The sequence below is a fragment of the Rhinolophus sinicus genome, chromosome 2, assembly GCF_057876585.1.
Source record: "Rhinolophus sinicus isolate RSI-liver-muscle chromosome 2, RSI-T2T, whole genome shotgun sequence".
Lineage (NCBI taxonomy): Eukaryota > Metazoa > Chordata > Mammalia > Chiroptera > Rhinolophidae > Rhinolophus > Rhinolophus sinicus.
This window is the reverse complement of record NC_142502.1, coordinates 172,282,683-172,300,680: the sequence shown is the minus strand read 5'-3', so window position 1 is coordinate 172,300,680 and position 17,998 is coordinate 172,282,683. Positions and strand designations below refer to the sequence as shown.

At 40.2% G+C, this 17,998-nt stretch overlaps 1 protein-coding gene across 1 annotated transcript in view; it reads left to right on the top strand.

Moving 5' to 3' along the window:
* Positions 1-17,998, top strand: part of BABAM2 (BRISC and BRCA1 A complex member 2) — a 367,671-nt gene that overhangs the window by 193,965 nt on the left and 155,708 nt on the right. Inside the window, exon 7 of the mRNA XM_019735370.3 lies at positions 6,606-6,715. Coding sequence (XP_019590929.1) covers positions 6,606-6,715 — 110 coding nt within the window. The remainder of the gene's footprint in view (positions 1-6,605; positions 6,716-17,998) is intronic.

Sequence of the window (17,998 nt, the reverse complement as noted above, 5' to 3'; positions counted from 1 at the left end):
TTTAATCTCTCTCAGCCTCAGTTTCTTCAACTGCAAATGTATAATAATAGTACTTACTTTATAAGGTTGTTAGGATTAAACAAGATAATGCATATAAAGCACTAGACAAAATGACTATTGCGTAAACACTGACTAAATGTCAGCTGCTGTTGTTGGACATAATAGGAAGTACAAGATCTCCAGAAATTCGCAGTCTATTTGGAATATAAAATATATACTGCTTAAACAGCTTGGGGAATTCTTGAAGCCACATGGTGAAAACTACCAAGGGCAGACATACCGTGTTTCCCCGAAAATAAGACCTAACTGGGAAATAAGCCCTAGCATGACTTTTTAGGACGACATCCCCTGAACATAAGCCCTAATGCGTCTTTTGGAGCAAAAATTACTGTAAGACCTGGTCTTATTTTCGGGGAAACACGGTAGATCACATTGCGGTTGAAAGGAATCTTAATGGAACAAGTGAATTCACAATCACAGCTGGGCCACTCACTTGAGGTGAAGTACATATTGCCTCACCTGGTTTATTTAAGTAAACTAAATATATTTTTGGAATTTGCTGTGGGCCAATTAACAATGGATCATGGGCCGCAGTTGGCCCGCGGGCTGCAGTTTGGACACCCCTGGTCTAGACTATGCAGGGAGAATCTTTTTACTCCCTTTTCCATTTGGAGAAACCAAATCAGAAGTAACTCTCTTAAATGCTATAAGAGATATCAAAACAGCAAAGGAATTTTTAGCCAGGAACTCAGTTTGTGGTGGAGATAGGCCGCACGCAACTCTGCCTTCAGACCTCCCACCCAGGGCTGCAGCTCCCTGCTGTGTGGGAAGGAGGGGGCTCAGGTTGGGAGCCCCATCAACAGGCACAGGAGCCACATGCAGGACCCATTCATTGCTCCTCCTCAGCTCTGGGCTCAACTTCCTCACTCTTGGGTTCGTTTTGCTTTCTGACTGTCCCTCTTTCCTTGGCACTCGTGTATTTCCCAGTACTCGCTGATGAAGGGGAAGTGACCTGATTTCCAAAATGACCAGTGTCATTACTGGACAAAGACCCCTTCACAGTGAAATCAAGGTTTTGTCTTACATACATTATTCTCCTGTTCTTCAATGTCTTCTGCTTAGATTTAATTCCATTTCTAGCATCTTCATGTCTTCATTGTCATGTCTCAATGCCAATAGAATCCAAACTCAAATTTTGATTGGCACTGCTTATGTTGATATGTATTAATAATACAGTGACTTGAGGATATTTTATCCGCCATCTTAAGTGATGAGTCACCATAAGGCCATCTTTGACGACCCTCTTTAAACTTCCATCCCCTCCTCACTCCTTTTCCCCTTTCCTTGCTTTAATTGTTTCCCCCCACAACCTTTGTCACACACTATATATTTTACTTACTTTGTTAAATGCGGGAATGAATGGCAGTACCATGAGACTTGTTCTCTTGGAAAAAAACTTGACTTTGAAAAAACTAAGTTTATGTAGTTTGATGGTGAATCTATATTATCAAAATACTGGGACCTCAGAAGTGCAAACCTCACTTTGTATAACTTTAAAAAAAAAAGATTCTGTTTGGAAATTTTTAATTTGCCTATAGCTTTAAAAAAAAACACCTCAGATTTTGTGTAATGAGGTAGGAATCATGATTAATCCTGGGTCTAGTTTAGTACCATTTTAAATGTAACTCAAAATGGTTCTTTCTTGATATTTGACATGCTATATAATAGCTTCTTTATAATTCTTATGTCCACAAACTAATTTTGCTAGTACTGGTTATAGCTTTTTTGTAAGCCTTTTTGAATTGAGAAATACAAGATTTGACAGTCTTCCTTTGTGACCTGCGGTTTGTAATATTTATTGTTCGGCTAATTCCTATCAGCAATTAGTTAATTGGTAGTTTGTACCTATATTGACACTCAACACACAGGGGCTTGTTTAATAGCTGCTGTCTTTACTTGGAAATTAGCATATCAAAGGGATTCAGCATAATGTCAAATTGTACTTGTGTTTACTTTCATTTCCAAGGCTAATTGTTGGGGGTTTTTTCCTGCACCCTTTTGATAATTTAAAAGAACCCCAATTGAGAATCATTATGTAAATAAACCATCATGACCTAAGCAGAATAGTAACTCTTATTAGTACGTGTGTCCTTTGCTTATATATGGTTCAGATTTGAGTTTGCTTTAGTAAAATCTTATGTAGTCATAGATGGAAGGAACCAGAGAGATAAATATTGAGAATTTTTCTAACTGAAAGTATTTCCTATTTAACTCTCATCATTTACTCATTCTTACAGTCATTCCTTCAGCCACCTTGCTGTGTATGTACTATGTCCCAGACACCGGGGATGCAAAAGTGAACAAGAAAAGCTCCCAGCCTGCAAGGAACTCAGCATCTAGTTATTAGTCCCTACAAACTATAGGAACTCTTTTCTGCTATAGCCAAGTGCTGAGCCACATCCGCTATTAGATCTTAGGACTATCTCATGGCCATTATTGCCCCGCTGTATACATGTCAGTGCCTGGCACACCTTTTATAAAGGCAGGAGGCAACATTCTTTCGGAGCTTCAGCAGATTCGGCGTCTTTTCCTCCATTTTAGCTGCAGTTTCAAATGGTGTAGCTGGAAAGCCCTGAAAATGTACACTTGTACATTTTTAAGTGTCCCCGACTACACTGTAACCACCTCCTGTTTTCCCAGTGCTGCCATTAGTGGTTACCATAATCATCTGTAATGCTAGCTTCTAAGAACCATGGTACAAGAGCTTCTTTTATAATTTCCCAGATGGGAAGGAACATGTACAAGCCTGTTAGAGTTGCAGAAACTGGAAACAGCACCGTGGATTTGTATTTTTGGAATTTTGGGGGCTTATTTAAGTGCTCAAAGTCAAACTTAGGTATCCATTAGGAATCAAATACCAATTCAGAGAAAACTCATGTGCCACTCTAAGGGGAATAAATCATATTAAAGTAGTTTATAAAAGAAACTCCTGGAAACAACCATTTTTATATTCAGACTGATGTTGCATGTACTCTGTAGGATGCCATGATAAATGCTGATATATAAGCCACGGTCTCTTCATTTGTTTGGAGCACTGTCCCTAAGCAGTTTTGTTTTCTACTTGGATAGTAGTGAAATGAGAAGTTAAAAAGTAGGAAAAAAAATAATTATAAATTGCCCATAAGCATAGGGAATAAAGATGGAATTAAAAAGGTCTTTAGTGGCCCCTAGTTTTTGCCGTGTCTTTGTTTACTTGTTTTTTCACAGGGTTTTGTGACTTGTTATCAGACCCTTGACCTTTTAACAAGGAAACTCAGCCATTGGGGGAAGGTGTCTGAAAATCTGCGTTTGTACTTTTTTTTATTGTCTTTTAACCTGACCAATCTAACTCTAAAGAGGACTGCTTCTAAACTTGGATCATAAAATGAATTTGTCCTCCTAGGTGTGAATTTTTTTCAAGCTAAGCTTCAACCTTAGTCTTAGATATTTTATGAGTTTTAGATCCATATAATATAATTACGTAGTTTCTATTTATTGAGACTGTAAGTATTTAAAATTTTTTCCATCCTCATTTTACAGTAGAAAATATTCAAGGATGAATACTTTATCATCTTTGAAAGAGCAAAAAGCGATAGGTAAATGCAGACTCTGAATCTTGGCTCTCCTTTTAAAGCCTAGTTCGAGGGAACTTGATATATTATGAGGAAAGGAGCAAGGTGTCAGTACTTAGTTTCCAGACATCACTGATGACAGCAGCTTTTGTAAAGCAGGTTCCTGAAAATCACTAGGTATGGAGAATAAAGGTTAGGAATTAACATTAATGTGTTCGCTCATTTATTCATTCAGCAAACATTGAGTAGTTTCCATGTTCCAGGCACTGTACTAAGGTCCTCCTCTTACATACTTCCTGTGTCATACCTAGAAATAGATTCCAGAGCTATTCAAATGTACATGTAAAAATAAAATTATAGCAGTGTTAGATGAAAAACTAGGTAAATAGTTAAGTATTAACTCTAGAGAAATCTTAATTTTCTGTGATATCAGAAGAGCCCCCAAAGTAAAACATCAGTGCTAGACTGAGAGAAAATATTTATAATATGTGATAGACAAGGGTTAATAAACCTAACAAACCAGCAATAACAAAGAAGTCTAAGAACTTCAAAGCAAAATGTGCAATGGATTTGATCAAAAAATTTACAGAAAAAAAGTAAATGACCAGTAAACAAGTGAAAAGTTGCTCAGCTTTGTTTATTGAATCTAAATTGAGATACAGTTTTCCAGCTGTCAAGATCACCATTAAATTAAAAAATAAGTGACAACAGCCAGTATTATTTAGTTATTCAGGATGAGCGGAAACAGGCTGTCTCTCATACGGATACAAATTCATGGGTCCAAAGGTGAATTGCTATAAATTTTTAGAAAAATAATCTAAACTCTATTCAGAGTTAAAATGTTCATAACCTTTGACCCAACAAGCTCCGTTCTAGTTATCTGTCAATAAATATAACTCCCAGTAGTAAAGGATATATATACAACAATGTTTATTGTAGTGCTATCAAGTGGCTAAGAACTACAAACAACCAGAATGTCCGTTGCTAGGGGAATGGTTTAATAAAAAATAAATCCATGTCATGGAATATTATGTGGCTATTTAGAAAGCGGTTGGTAGACTGATATTTATAATATGATTCCATTAGGGAAAACAAAACAGAAAGGTTAAAGAGCTATTTATATGCAAGTGTGTGTATGTTTTTATGAGCATCAAAAAAGCTTTTTGAGGCTACACACACACACACAGTTAACATGGGTTACCTTAAAAAGTGAAGGTGGAAGTGCCTTTTTCTTTATAGACTTCTGTATAGTTTGACTTGTCACAACCAGCCTAAATTTTATAATGTAAAACCCCAAAATTGAGAAGTTAAGAAACAAAGAATGAAAAGGGAGGGAAAGTGGCCAAAGGGACAGGAGAAGACCAGGAAAGTATAGTTTCTTAGAAGCAAGAAAAAAGAGGATTGCTAGAGGAGAGAGATCACCCATGTCAAATACTCTTTAAAGATCAAGATGAGGACAGAGAAGCATTTGCTGCCCTTAGTGGACACCCTAGGTGGCAGCAGTCTTGATGAGCAAGTGGAGTCAGAAGGCTCAGGGCTCGTGTGGGAGGGCAGGGAGTGGAGACAACTATTTGAAGCAGTCTGTGAAGGGGAGGAGAGAGATGAGAGAGTATCCAGGGGACTGTGTAGAGACCAGCATGATTTTATTTTTATTTTTGTTTTTTAAGGTGGGAGAGACTTCTGGTCCTTGTCCCTTGGTAAATGTGCCACTCTGTGCACCCTTTAGGCACAATAGAAAGCAGAGCAAGGAGACTGACGTGACGTTCACGCTGAGCGTGTTGAGTATGATGACAGCTTCCCAGGATGCTGGGAAAGAAGGGGTGAGGGAAGGACATCACATCTGAGGTTCTCAGCGCTCACTGGCAATGATTCTTAAAGTCTAGGTTGGGACCCTCTTAGGATGGTTGCTGAGCCCTCGTGGGGACCTGAGAGCTAATCCTGAAATATAGGTCAGTTCTTAACAGTCCCTATGGGTGAAATATGTGCAATTCTATTAAACTTTTTAAACATTTATATTTGACTTGGAGCCACTACCAACCAAAAATAAATTATTAAGGGTTGCTACAATTTGGTATTCACAAATTAAAATCACGTGTTCCTAGAATTTATTCTAATTCAGCATTCTATTCAGAAGTCTGGCAATAATTGTCAAGTCCGCACACATAGTTGTAAGCCCTGCAGGTTTGATTCAGGACACTTTATCACTGTATCATCAGTGTTGGCCTGAGTTGGTCATGACGTTTGATTGCTGCTATTCTTGCTTTTTAATTATGTTACAGTAAGTTTAGCTTTATCATTATCAGTTTAGTTTATTGTGTGGTGTTTGGTTAACCTCTCAGTGTTTCTTGATACATATTTGGATCAACAATGTGTTTGTCTTATAATATTCTTATAACTAGACTTTAAGATACGTATGTCTTGTGGTTCATAAGGAATCACGCATCGTCATTTTGCTAACGCGCATGTGTATGTAACCCTCTGCCATTGGCTTGTATGGTGCGCACTTCATAGTGATATGTTTCTTGGGAATTTTTGCTATTTAAATAACTGACAATATACTATCAAGGTAGGTATAATAAAATTACTGGGTATGATATCATATTTCAAACTCATATTCTTTATAAAAAGTAAATTATAAGCCATTTATAAATACATAAAGTATAAGCCATGATATATATTGCCAGCAATATGTTTACTGCAATTTGTTAAGTATGTTTTTGTCTAATTCTTTGTTATCAGATTCACTTTTTCCCTCCTGGAATGTGGGAACAAGTGAGATGGGCGGGGGGTCTTTCCCTCACCATGGTAGGCTTTGGTCAGAGAGTTTGAAAGCCATCACTCTACGGGAGTAACTAGGTATGTGGCAAAGGAGGTACAGAGCTGCTCAGTTCAAACCTCGGTAGCTCCCAGCCTCTAGCCTCAGACTGTGAGCTCGTCACCAAAAAGATGTCAGGAGCACAGGTACTATAATGTGGTTTTCACTTCCTGTTTCAGGATGTAAATGAAGACCCTGGGGAAGATGTGGCTCTCCTTTCCGTCAGTTTTGAGGATGCTGAAGCCACTCAGGTGTACCCCAAGCTGTACTTGTCACCCCGAATTGAACAGTAAGTATCAGTGTCATTAATTTTGTGTAGCCTGGTGCTTCTCCTTATAAACCAAATGTGTCTTGCTAATTCTTTTGCCACTCGAACTCTTAAAATGATTTCTGTTTTCTTAAAAATGAACCAGGAGTTTGGATTGCAGAGGACATGCGGTTAGTGTTTGCCGCTGCCATCTTGGAATGAGTCTTAGTTGCGCAGTTGGTGATATGCATGCTGTACCCTTGCAGAGAGAGATGCGTAGGCAGACTGAGTCTGAAGTTGTGAGTCCTTCCAATGTTCCCTGGCTGCGTGTGGTCAGAGCTTAGAGGACTGCTAAACAACATCCTACCCAATTTCTTATATTTCTAACTACTTCAGTTCTTCGTAACAATATAACTAGTCTCCTAAAAATATTAAGCCACAACTTATTCAGAAGTTAGTAAAGGTAATATTAAAAGCAGATAGCTTAAAAAGATGACGTGTTGGAATTGCTTTTCTGTGTCTAAAGAGCTCTGTATAATTTTATACAACATTCAGGCTACATGGTACAAGTAGTTTTAACCAAATAACTTTGCTCATCGGTAATGAATTTTACGAGGACTAGCTTCATAATGTGCTTATTGTTGGCCAAAATGCTTTAGTAGCTTATTCTACTTCAAAGGAAGCTGAGGTTCATTGAAAATAGATTGTAACCAGATTTGGTTGGGAACTTCTGACAGGCCAGATTTTTCATCAGCAGACAGAGATTTTACAGGCTCTGATTGAAATGGATTATTAAAATTCTCTGTAAGTCATTTAGTCAGGGTTGGCTGATTTCTGTCTGTGAGATGTGGTCACCACTCAACATTCATACACTAAGCCATGTTTACCCCCTCTGACCTTAGTTGCTCTAATTCGTGAATCGTGCACATGCCATCTTACACCCTGAAGTAGTTGTTTATCCTCAATTATGGAGATATGAGCATCAATAATCTACGTACATTCTTTCGTTTATTTGTATACCTCTGACAGCACCTAGGACAGCATTTGACAGTAGCAGGTGCTCAACGAATGTTTTAATGTTTAATTGAAAGTACTACCCCATCTCAGTAAGAGGTCAAAGAGCGCTGGAGACAGTACAGGGAAGTGGTAACAGGCACGGTTCTGGGGTCACACACATCTGGCGTAGACCCAGGCTCTGCCACTTACCAGTGAGTGAAACAGTTAATGTCTTTGAACTTGTTTTCTCATCTGTAAACTAGGAATAATAATACCTACTTCATAGTATTGTTTTGAGGATTATATTAAATATTGTTCACGAAGTGTTCATTGCAGGGCCTGCCATTATAGCGAGTCGTAGCTGTTCATGCTGTTATTATTGATATAGTTCATAGAAAAAGAATGAGTGAGTAAATGAGTGAATGATGGTGAGCAGAACACGTGGGGCAGAAGAAGACAAGATGGGTAAATGAGTGACAAATACTAGCTCTAGAGTGCCACTCTGCACAGTTAAATTAGGAAGATATTTTGGTGACGCAAAAGGAGAGATATTAATGAAACAATCCCAAGATGTAGGTACTAAGAATATATTAGTTAAGCTGCAGCCAAGAATTCGCCAGCTCCGAAATCAATTTTCCGAGTTCCCACATTGTTTTTCTTTGAAGTTACTGCATCTAGTTTACAAATAAACTTGCTCATAAAATATTTTTCCCCCTGAAAATCTAAGACCTGATGTAAACAATTATTAGCTCAGGATGTATTGTGAAAGTTATTTCCTATTTCCAAAATTAAGCTTTCTACATTTTCCTCCACATTCAGTTTGTGTTGAGAACTGGCCACCGCGCGCCTGTCCTGATCAGTTTCTTATTTTTGCTCCCGTAGTCTGTCCTTCACCAGACTCTGTCACTTGAAAATCTCAGTGACTCTTTTGCTCCTGTGCTTTTGCTCAAGCTGTTACCTCACGTAAAGCACCCTTCTCTCATGCTCTCTTCCTGTTGAAATATTGTACATTTTCTAAGGTTTTACTCAACTCTCATCTCTACCAGCCGTTTTCCCTGAGCACAGTTTGTCTGGTTTTCTCCTGAACTCTTAGAATAGTGAATGTGTATCACTTTCCTAATCTGCTCACCATAGATTTACTGAGTGATGTGCATCTTTTTTTCATCTTTTACTAAATTGCAAGCTGCCCAAGGGCAATGAACAAGTCCTTTTGTTCCTTTAATAAACAGTAGCTTGATTGCCAGTAGTCTAGGTCAATAAGTAATTCTCACAAGAAAATTTGAAAATGCTGCACAAGAGGTATTACATTTTTCCTGGTTGATAAAACTTCACTTAGTAGAACTGTATTTGTAATACAGGAAACAACAAAAAACCTACCAAAAGTTCTTACATCCTTAAGTAGAAGTTGTACAAATGAGGTTTTAGAGAAAGGTTAAAATGGAAAGTGCTCAAATTGTGGTATGACTTTCGAAGGGCTTACATATTTGCTAAAGTTATTAATATCTTTGGTTAACTCTTGCAGAGTTCAGAGTATAGAACAGAAGTAATGTCATTTCAGCAAGGCCAAGGTTATAAGAAAGATACTAAGATATTAAGAAGTGAGTGAAGAGGGGTTGGGACTCTTACTGATATTGTGTTAGGCTCTCATTTCTGTTCTGTGTTTCATACTCCTATCAACTCGTAGCTATCCAGGCATTGATTATAGACTCAGACTTGGACAGCTTTTTTCAGGAGTCATGGGAAAAGCATCCCATGGGGACCCGCCCAATCCAATGCCAGGCGCTTGCCATAGCTGAGGCTTGTACTCTTTTTGACTTATGCTGTGGCTCTTTCTAGGAAGTCCTGAGCCCCATGCTGTGGATTTGAAGGCAGAGACCCAAGTGAGACCAATAGTGTGATTCCATATTAGGAAAAAACTGACAAGAAAATGCTTGTGTTCTCCTCATCTGCTCTCCATGGGCACGGAACGGGATCGTGAACCTGGGAGATTCCCCATTTCAGGCCAGCTAATCACTCTCTGCCCCAGCTATTCCATGCAGTGGGCAGGGATGTTATGCTTACATTAGCAAGTCTCAGAAACAGAAAAAGTCTGCTTGGACTCTTGCCATCGCATGTAGGAAAAGGGATCAATGTGTTGTACTTAAAGATTTCAAGGGACATGGATACCAAATGTCCCCAAATTAGACAATCCACAAAAGGGAACATCTGTCAGAGACACTGGGTAGAAAACTCCCCAGTGTATTATAATTTCTGAAGCTCTGAAATGAAGCTCCACTTCAGAAGTCTCTCTGTTTACCCGGGGTCCTGGAAAGTTGTCTGGTGTTTCTGGCAGCGCTGGAACACATGACTGCATCCTTCCTGGTGTTTAGATGCGTGTTGTTCCCTGGTCCCCCACTGGGTCTGTACGTGGCTTGCAAAGTAAATGCTTCTGAGAACTTGCTGTTCTCACACAAGGGACATTTATGAAATATACGTATTTCAGGCTCTATACATTTTTTTCCCAAAGAACTCAAATCAGTTGAATTTGTTTCTGTTCATTTTAAAAAAAAGGTGAGGTATGCGAACAAAACCTAGTGGTCAGTTATGCAAAACTGACATTGGTTGAATATTAGGGGAGGGGGGAAAAAGCTAGTTTCCAAACCAGTTGCCTTATTTTCCTGGCAGAAGAGCTGGAATTGTAAGGTGACATCATCAGAGCTGGCAGTAAACACTCTCTACCTATCCCTCCTTCCCAGACTGTTGGCAGTTCCAGCAGTGACACCAGAGGCTAAATGGGCAGCAGAGTCTGACAGTTCTCCCTGCCGAAAGGTGTGGGCCCTTTTTTTGGCGTGAGCCAGTCTGTGCTGATGGTTTGACGAAAACCAGCTTGTCGTTCCCTGCGCTGTTCCCACTCGGTGCATAGAAAGAGGCCTTCAGCCCGAGGCGGGCCAGGTGGCATCTTTTCACAAGTACAGAATTTGTTTTTAGAACTTTTTGTTGTTAAGTTAAAGTCTGCCTTAGAAATAAGTACTCAAAGCTTACCAACCCACGACCGCTCTCATTAGCGAGGCCTGTGTGCCTGCAAATACGTGCTTTCCTTCTTTCAGGCAATGGAAACACAATGGGAGTTGACCAAGTTTAAGGCCCCTTGCTGGGTGCTTCAGAGGACAGCGAGCTAAATGGGACATGGCTTGTGCCCCTAATTTGCTGGTAAGATAGTAAGGGAAATAACAAATACGGCAAGCTCCGACTTGAGTTTTAGTAGAAAAGGCACGATAAGACTTGGCGTCATAAGCCCTCTGTTCCTCTACTTAATTAGTTGGCAACTTGCTCAAGATACTTAACCTTTTGGAGCCTCGTTTCATCTTCTGTAAAGGGGGGTAAATCTTAAATTTTGGTTTCATCTACCCCAAGGGGGGAAACATGGAAGTCCCCCCTGCAGTGTTTGGCACATGGTTGATGCTCAGTGATATAAACGTATTAAGTCATATAAATACCTAAGAAAAGACTTACTAAGTACTGTTAAGAGTTCAAGGGAGGAGCAGATCATATTTCCATTTGATTTGGTGAAGAGGGGACTTTGGAAGGTTTGGGGAAGCCTGGCTCTTCCAATGTCATGTGGCTTTTGTAGAGATTAGACACGTATTGTAACCATAATGCAAATGCATTTGTCTGCGGTAGTACGTACTTTAAGATGTTTAAGTTGCTCTTCACTTTACCATCCCATCTGAGCCTCACGATACTATTCCTAGCCGTGTTTCAAATACATCTTTTTCCCTCTATACCCTGGAATTTGTAGACCCTTCCTGGTCTCCTTTGCTGCCTCTACATCCCTTTTCAACCCATTAAATTATGCTAAATTCTGTTTCCCATGACTCCATTCCTAGAGCTCTTCCGTGGCCTTACGCTGTTGTGGATGACCCCCAGGCCCCCATTTCTAGTCCTAACTTTTCTCCCTGTTTACAGATTAGTGTTTCTAGCCACTTAATAGTCCTGTCTCTGTGTGTGTTCCGTTGACATCTCAAATTCAAAGTGTCTGAAACGAAACTCATCATTCCTCCAATAAACTAATGTTCGTCTTCACAACCTGTTTGTATTCATGACCCTCTCACTTTCTTAAGTGCCCAGGTGCCATAGCTCGAAGACGTTAGCCAACCTATTGTTTTGTACTAGAAATAAATCCTCTCTGCACAGTCTCTCTCATTCTTGTCATGCCTACCGTCATTTCCTAGTTCAGTCCTTCAGTTGCCATGTCTCCTGGTGGCCTTTTCACTCTTCTTCCTATTTTAGTTCTCACACAGAGCTGTCACTGTCTTCCTGAGCTAAGTTCCGGTTGTGTAACATCCTTTCCTTGCTCGGCATCATCGTGCCCCCTCTTACCAGCTGAGTTAAGTGCACGTCTCTCAACCTGCCAGTCCCAGCTGACCCTTCTCCCCAGGCTGGGCTCTGGATGTATCCTGTTGGGCCAGACTGGGGTTGTTGGTGATATCCTGTGAACACACCTTGTGTTTTCTCACTTCCACTTCTGTGCTTGGGCTGCCTCTTACACCAGAACATTGCATTTATTTCCCTCTCCCAGAGGCTCTGTCACAGTGCCGTCTGTCCTCTTAGATCTCCTCAGTCACCTCCTCCTCCTTGGACCTTTTCCTGGCCACTAGCACCTGCGTCCCCAACCAGACTGTACTTTCCCCCCTATGTCTGTGCCTCTGTTGTTGCCGTGGACTGTGAACTCCTTAGGGTGGTCTCTGTTTCCCTCAGATGAGGGGTGATGAGCCACAGCCCATCTCCTGCCAAACTGGCTCTGTCCTTGGGTCCTGCCCGAGCTCAGCCGCACCCCCCACTGATTGGACTCCCTGGTGGGGAAGGAAGTTTGAATCTGTTAGATCCTTGTGCCTACAAAGCACATGGTCTCCACAGTCGGCGTTCCTTGCTGTGCCGTGTGGCTGGCCGCAGACTTGCTTCTCTGTGGACTCCTGGTGGTGTTTCTGAGAGGTGGAGCTTTATTTCATGGGCGCGGTTGATCACCTGAATCCTGAAGGGGGTAAGTCTGATTCTGACCTCATGTACCCTCTCATCTACTCCTGTTGTGGCCTGTCCAGCCTCCCTGCCCCCTGCTTTGCGCCACCTGTGCCTGGCCCCAGCCCTGGTCACTTGGGACATTGGGTAGCCTATAATCTGCAAAGCCAAGGTAACCTGAAACTTGACTGAAGGGCCTAGGGAAAGGGTATGGGGAGCTGAAATTAAGATAACGCTGTTTAGAAGTATGAGTGAGGTTTAATGAGATTGTGGATATTAAATTCAGATAAATCAGACGAAATAGGCTTTTATAAAGCGGTGAGCAAATTCAATATTTTATGATTTTATTTAAATTTAATACTGAACTCAGCATTGAACAGGATGGAAGATTTTCATTTTAGATGCTCAAAAGATGTTTTTTAGAATAATTAGAAAAATTGTATAGTTAAACACAGATAGATTTGGAAAAAAAAGATAATTCTTGCATTATTTTTTTTAACCTACGTTAATTGTCTCAAGAAATGAGACCCCACATCTCTTGGGGTGATTTTATCAGGGTTTAAGTAATAGAACATCATAGTAAACATAGTTTAATTTAGCCTTATTCATGTTTACTTGAGTCACTGAGATAATCCTATAATAAATATTGTGCTCCTGGAGGGTTCTCCCCCCACCCCCCCGCTTTGATAAATATACACTCCTGAGTATGCTAAGACAACCAGCTGTCAGGAGAAGATGTGTATTGGTTTTAGTGGAGCAGCTATCTTAGCCTCTGGGGACTTGAGATGTTGGTTTTATTAGTCTGGGAGCAGGGCCAAAGGGGTTCTTCGTGACTTAGAATGGAATTCTGAAAAGTAAGTTCAGCAAGTTTTCATTAGCAAGTTTGGCCTTTTGTGTTGCCTGTGCCTCCCAAAAGATTAAGAGCTCAGCCTGCACTTTGAAACATTACAAAAAAGAACCAGAACGGAATTTAGTTTGGGGAGAAAATCAATCAGCCCCCAAATACCATATTTTTGGAAACATTCTGGCATAGAACTCCTACCTCCCCAGACGCCTAAGTTAGTGATATATCGATGTTTCTTTTTTTTTTTTTTTTTAATCTAGCTTTGCTTTTGGGCAGGAAATATACATTTAAAAAGAAGATACATACAAGTTCCTGATAACTAAAATCTCACTGGTACAATTTTCTTAAACTCGTTTGACCCTTAAGCTCTGTCTCAGATTTATTTTGTGTCTTTGGGCAGCTCTGTGCCTTGTTCTCTCTTAAATGCTCTTTTCCTCTCTACAGCGTAATGATTACCTTAGAACTATAAGATGTAATGTGTTTTCATTTTAAAAATCAGACCTGGCAGTTTTCTGCTAAACATCTCAAGAGTTTTGTGCAGTTTTTCTGTAAGGAAGATGAGAAGTTCGTGACTTGCAGTGTAACATTGTCGCAACAGCAGAGCTCTGGACACGGAGCTTTCCCATACTGCTGTGTGCAGTCAGCGTCCACTTCTATTTATTCTCAAGTAGGAAAATCCTCCTCAGTGGAAGGTCTGCGATGAAGAGTGGTAGTTAACAAAAACACTAGGCTGTGTTAGAGCAAAGAAATTATACAGTGGAAGAGAAAGTGGCCTGGAATATTCCAGAACTGATGGAAGGCACCAATCCTCAGATACAGGAAGTACAGTGAATCTCACATAGGCTAAGTAAAAAGAAACTGATGGCTAGACACATCCTCTGAAAGTGCAGAACACCATAGATTAAAAGTATCCTAAGTTGACACATTATGTTTAAAGGAACGGCAGATTGAGACAGAACTCTTTAAAAATCTGATGAGAGCCATCGACTTTGCCCCAAGAAAAATGGACAGACACAGAAAGTTTAAATACAGTCTTGAGAGTAGCACACCCTGCCCTGAAGCCAATTCATAAACCTCATTTAAGGATGCTTGTTGTAGATTTCATTCTGCCATTTTAATACCTTCTGTAGTATCTCATGCTAGAAAAATCACTGAAGCTTCAAATTTAATATCGCAGTGTAAGTTACCCTCCAACACTGCCCATCTCCTCTTCCCCTAAATCTGCTTTTCTCCTTTGTTCTTTATTTTTATCACCATTCCAGGGACTCCAGCCATGAAACGTAGGCATCCTATTTTTGACCTTCCTCTTGGCGTTGTTGCCCTCGTCTAAACAACTGTCCGTTGATTTTGCCTCCACAGTATCGCTCACATTCATCTCCTCACCTTTCCCCAGCCCCATTTCAAGCCTCTATGTCTCTTACTCTTTGCCAGATTAATCTTTGGAAAGCTGAGCTCGATCCCTGGTACTCCCTTGCTTAGACGCTCTAAGTGCCTCTTTACTGGACAGGTGAGAAAGCTGCACGGACACAGTCCTGTCGGCGAAGCCTCCGTGCCCACCACCTTCACCGTCTCTGTGTGCCATGCATCCCACATGCTTGGACCACGGGTGGTGGACCAGGGACAGGAACTTCTGGGGATTCTTCATTTTTTAGAGCTGGAGCTATATTTGTTTGCAATCTTTTATTCCAACACGTTTTGTAGCAGGAGCACTCTAGAGTTTCCACTCGGCCATACTGCGAGATGTTCTTCTGCGCTGTGTGTTGATGGGTCCAGTTTTCTGCGGGGATTGACTGTGATTGTAGATGTGCTCTGGACGGTATTCCGGTGGTGGTCTACTTTGTAGCTGTTGGGACTCTTTTCTGTTCTGGTGGTTTTTTTAGTAAACCTCTGTTCTTTGAGGTAACTTATCTGAGCTACTAGCCCATTATTTCAGCTGGACTCTGCATCCACTCTTTCCCCACTTCCATCTGGTTGCCGTACTGCAGGCCAGGTGGGCTTTCTAAAACCAATCTGATCACATCATTCTCTTGCTTGGAAACAAAGTTCATTACCTTTCCTCATAGATGATCACTCATCAGCTTTATCTAACTCAGAGCTTTTCCCTGTACTTTCCAGGTATATTTTTTCTTTTTCTTTTTTTTACTACCTATATGTAGCTTATCATCAAATTCTAGCTTTTTTTTTTCTTCTTCCTACTGTCTTGAAGTTTGAACTCCTCCAGGTCTTGGTTTCCTCCTGTCCTGTAGTTTCAGTTACCTTCCCCTTTAGTCCTTTTTGTCAAACGCTGGGTGGAGGTGGAAACTAATGTGGCATAAGATTATGAAACAGATGGTCACCAACACTGAGGCAGTTCTTCCCACCCCTTTCAAATGTGAGGACCTGTTTCAATGTCAAAACCTTTCACATGAGGGTGGAAGGAGGGCTTGACTGCAAAGAGGCAACACGGAGGTTGTTTGGGATGATGGAATTGTTCTGTGTCATGGTTGAGGTGGTGGCTGTACAACTGTGCACTTGTCAAAACGCTTAGAACTGTGCATCACAAAGAGTGAGTTTTCTTTGGGTAAAGAATACATTTAAAAAAACATTTCACAGACCTATATACGTAGAAGTAATAATACTTTTTAGCATTTAATGTTAATAAATGGTGAATGAAATGCCTTTTAAATGGACTTGTATTTGATTAATCACAACAGTATGTATACTTGAAACATGGATATACTGCGGTGCCAAAAACTGTATACACATTTTAAGAGAAGTTATCTATGTATGACTTTTCGAAGTTGAATTGAATTATGGTAGGAATGTGTAATTGCAAAAGTCAAATGTGACTTGTATTTCCCTTTTGTTATCGAGGTATATATTATTACAATTTTAATACAGTTTTTTCATTTCTTAAAATATGTGTACATTTTTTTGGCACCCTCTGTATATATACACTTGTGCTGTACGTGTGTGGATATGTGTATATACACATCTGGGTGTGTGATGCATACGTATATTTTATATATGTGATATAGCTCACACACAACATTTATTCAGAGGCTTGATGTCCAATAATGAGAAAGCCTATTATATCAAGCCTAAGGCCCTGTAGTGTCATGAAGCCAACAGATTGGGAACATTTGTTACAAGGGATGTATAAAAGATGGCCATTTTTCTAAGAATTTTGTTGTTTATATTTATTGATATTTGCTTAAATAAGAGCACATTTTAACTTTCTTACTCTCGAAATAGCTAACATAATTACTATGTTAGGAGGCAGTTTTTAACCTTACTGTTTTGTCTCATAGTGGAGTGACAGATCCACGAAGAGCTCTGCCACTTTCCCTCCTCTCTACCCAACACAAATACCTCGGTTTCTTAATTTAGCTCCCAGTGGGGACAGAGGAATTCCAGAAGGAGTAAGGATCTAGGGTATTGAAACGAACCCTTTGGAGCTTTCCTCTTGTGTTTGAGCCTTGACCCCCATGAAACTCACGTGGTTCTCAGCACTTCCTTCTCCAGGGCCCCTCGCTCTCAGATGTACCACTGTTTTCTCATGTTTCTCAGTATGTTTTTATCTACATAGTGATCTGTTAATTGGTCACATTAATGTAATATTTTTCACTTAGTTTTCAGAGCAGAGTGTGGGTGTGGATAGGGGGACCTGTCAGTTGTGTTTTAAAAATAAAGTCGTTCTACCTCATGCTTCTCCCTAAAAAAGTATCTGGTTTGTTATGTCCACACCACAGTTTCAAAGGGTAATTATTTAGTACCAAAAGTAGCGGCATGGCTCTTGATTACTAGTGTTCGCGGTAGGTAGGTGATGACTAAGGCTCTCAATGTACAAAGTAGAAACCCTTCACTGTTGTTGGAGGAAAGGTCTGACACCAGTGTTGTCAGGTTTTACTGTGTGAACTTTGATTAAAAAGCATATAATTTGATTCTGGTATGTCTGATTTTGATTCTCATAATACAAGGCTAATAATTATATCAGAGTTTTTCTGTACTTGTTAAAATTCAGACATGCTGTCTTTCACTAGCAGCACTAATGACTTTAATGAATGGAGTAGCCTTTGGTTGAAAACAAATAAATGACAAGTTAACATAATTTTGTAAGTAGGACCATAACAGGGAATGAACACCCCGTCTGTGAACAGTACCTTTTGCGGACAGCTTCAACAAAATAGAGGTCCTTCTTGAAAAAGACTAAAATCGGCTACCTTGCCAAATTTCAGCTAAACCAAACCATTAATTTGAAGAAGTTATACATCAGTGGAAAATTCATTTTACTGACAACCTTTTTTTCCCTCTACATGCAAGAACTTCCCCCTCCCACTTTGTAATCCCTCCCTCCCTCCCTACTCCACCCCAATCTTTAAAAAGTATGATGTAAGATTGGTTTGTTTTGTGCCAGGTTTTCCTCCTGGAACAGATTTTATAGCCATGTTTCTCTGAGAAAAAGTGTTTATGACCAAAGGGTGATAACATTTCCACGTTTTCATTTTCTC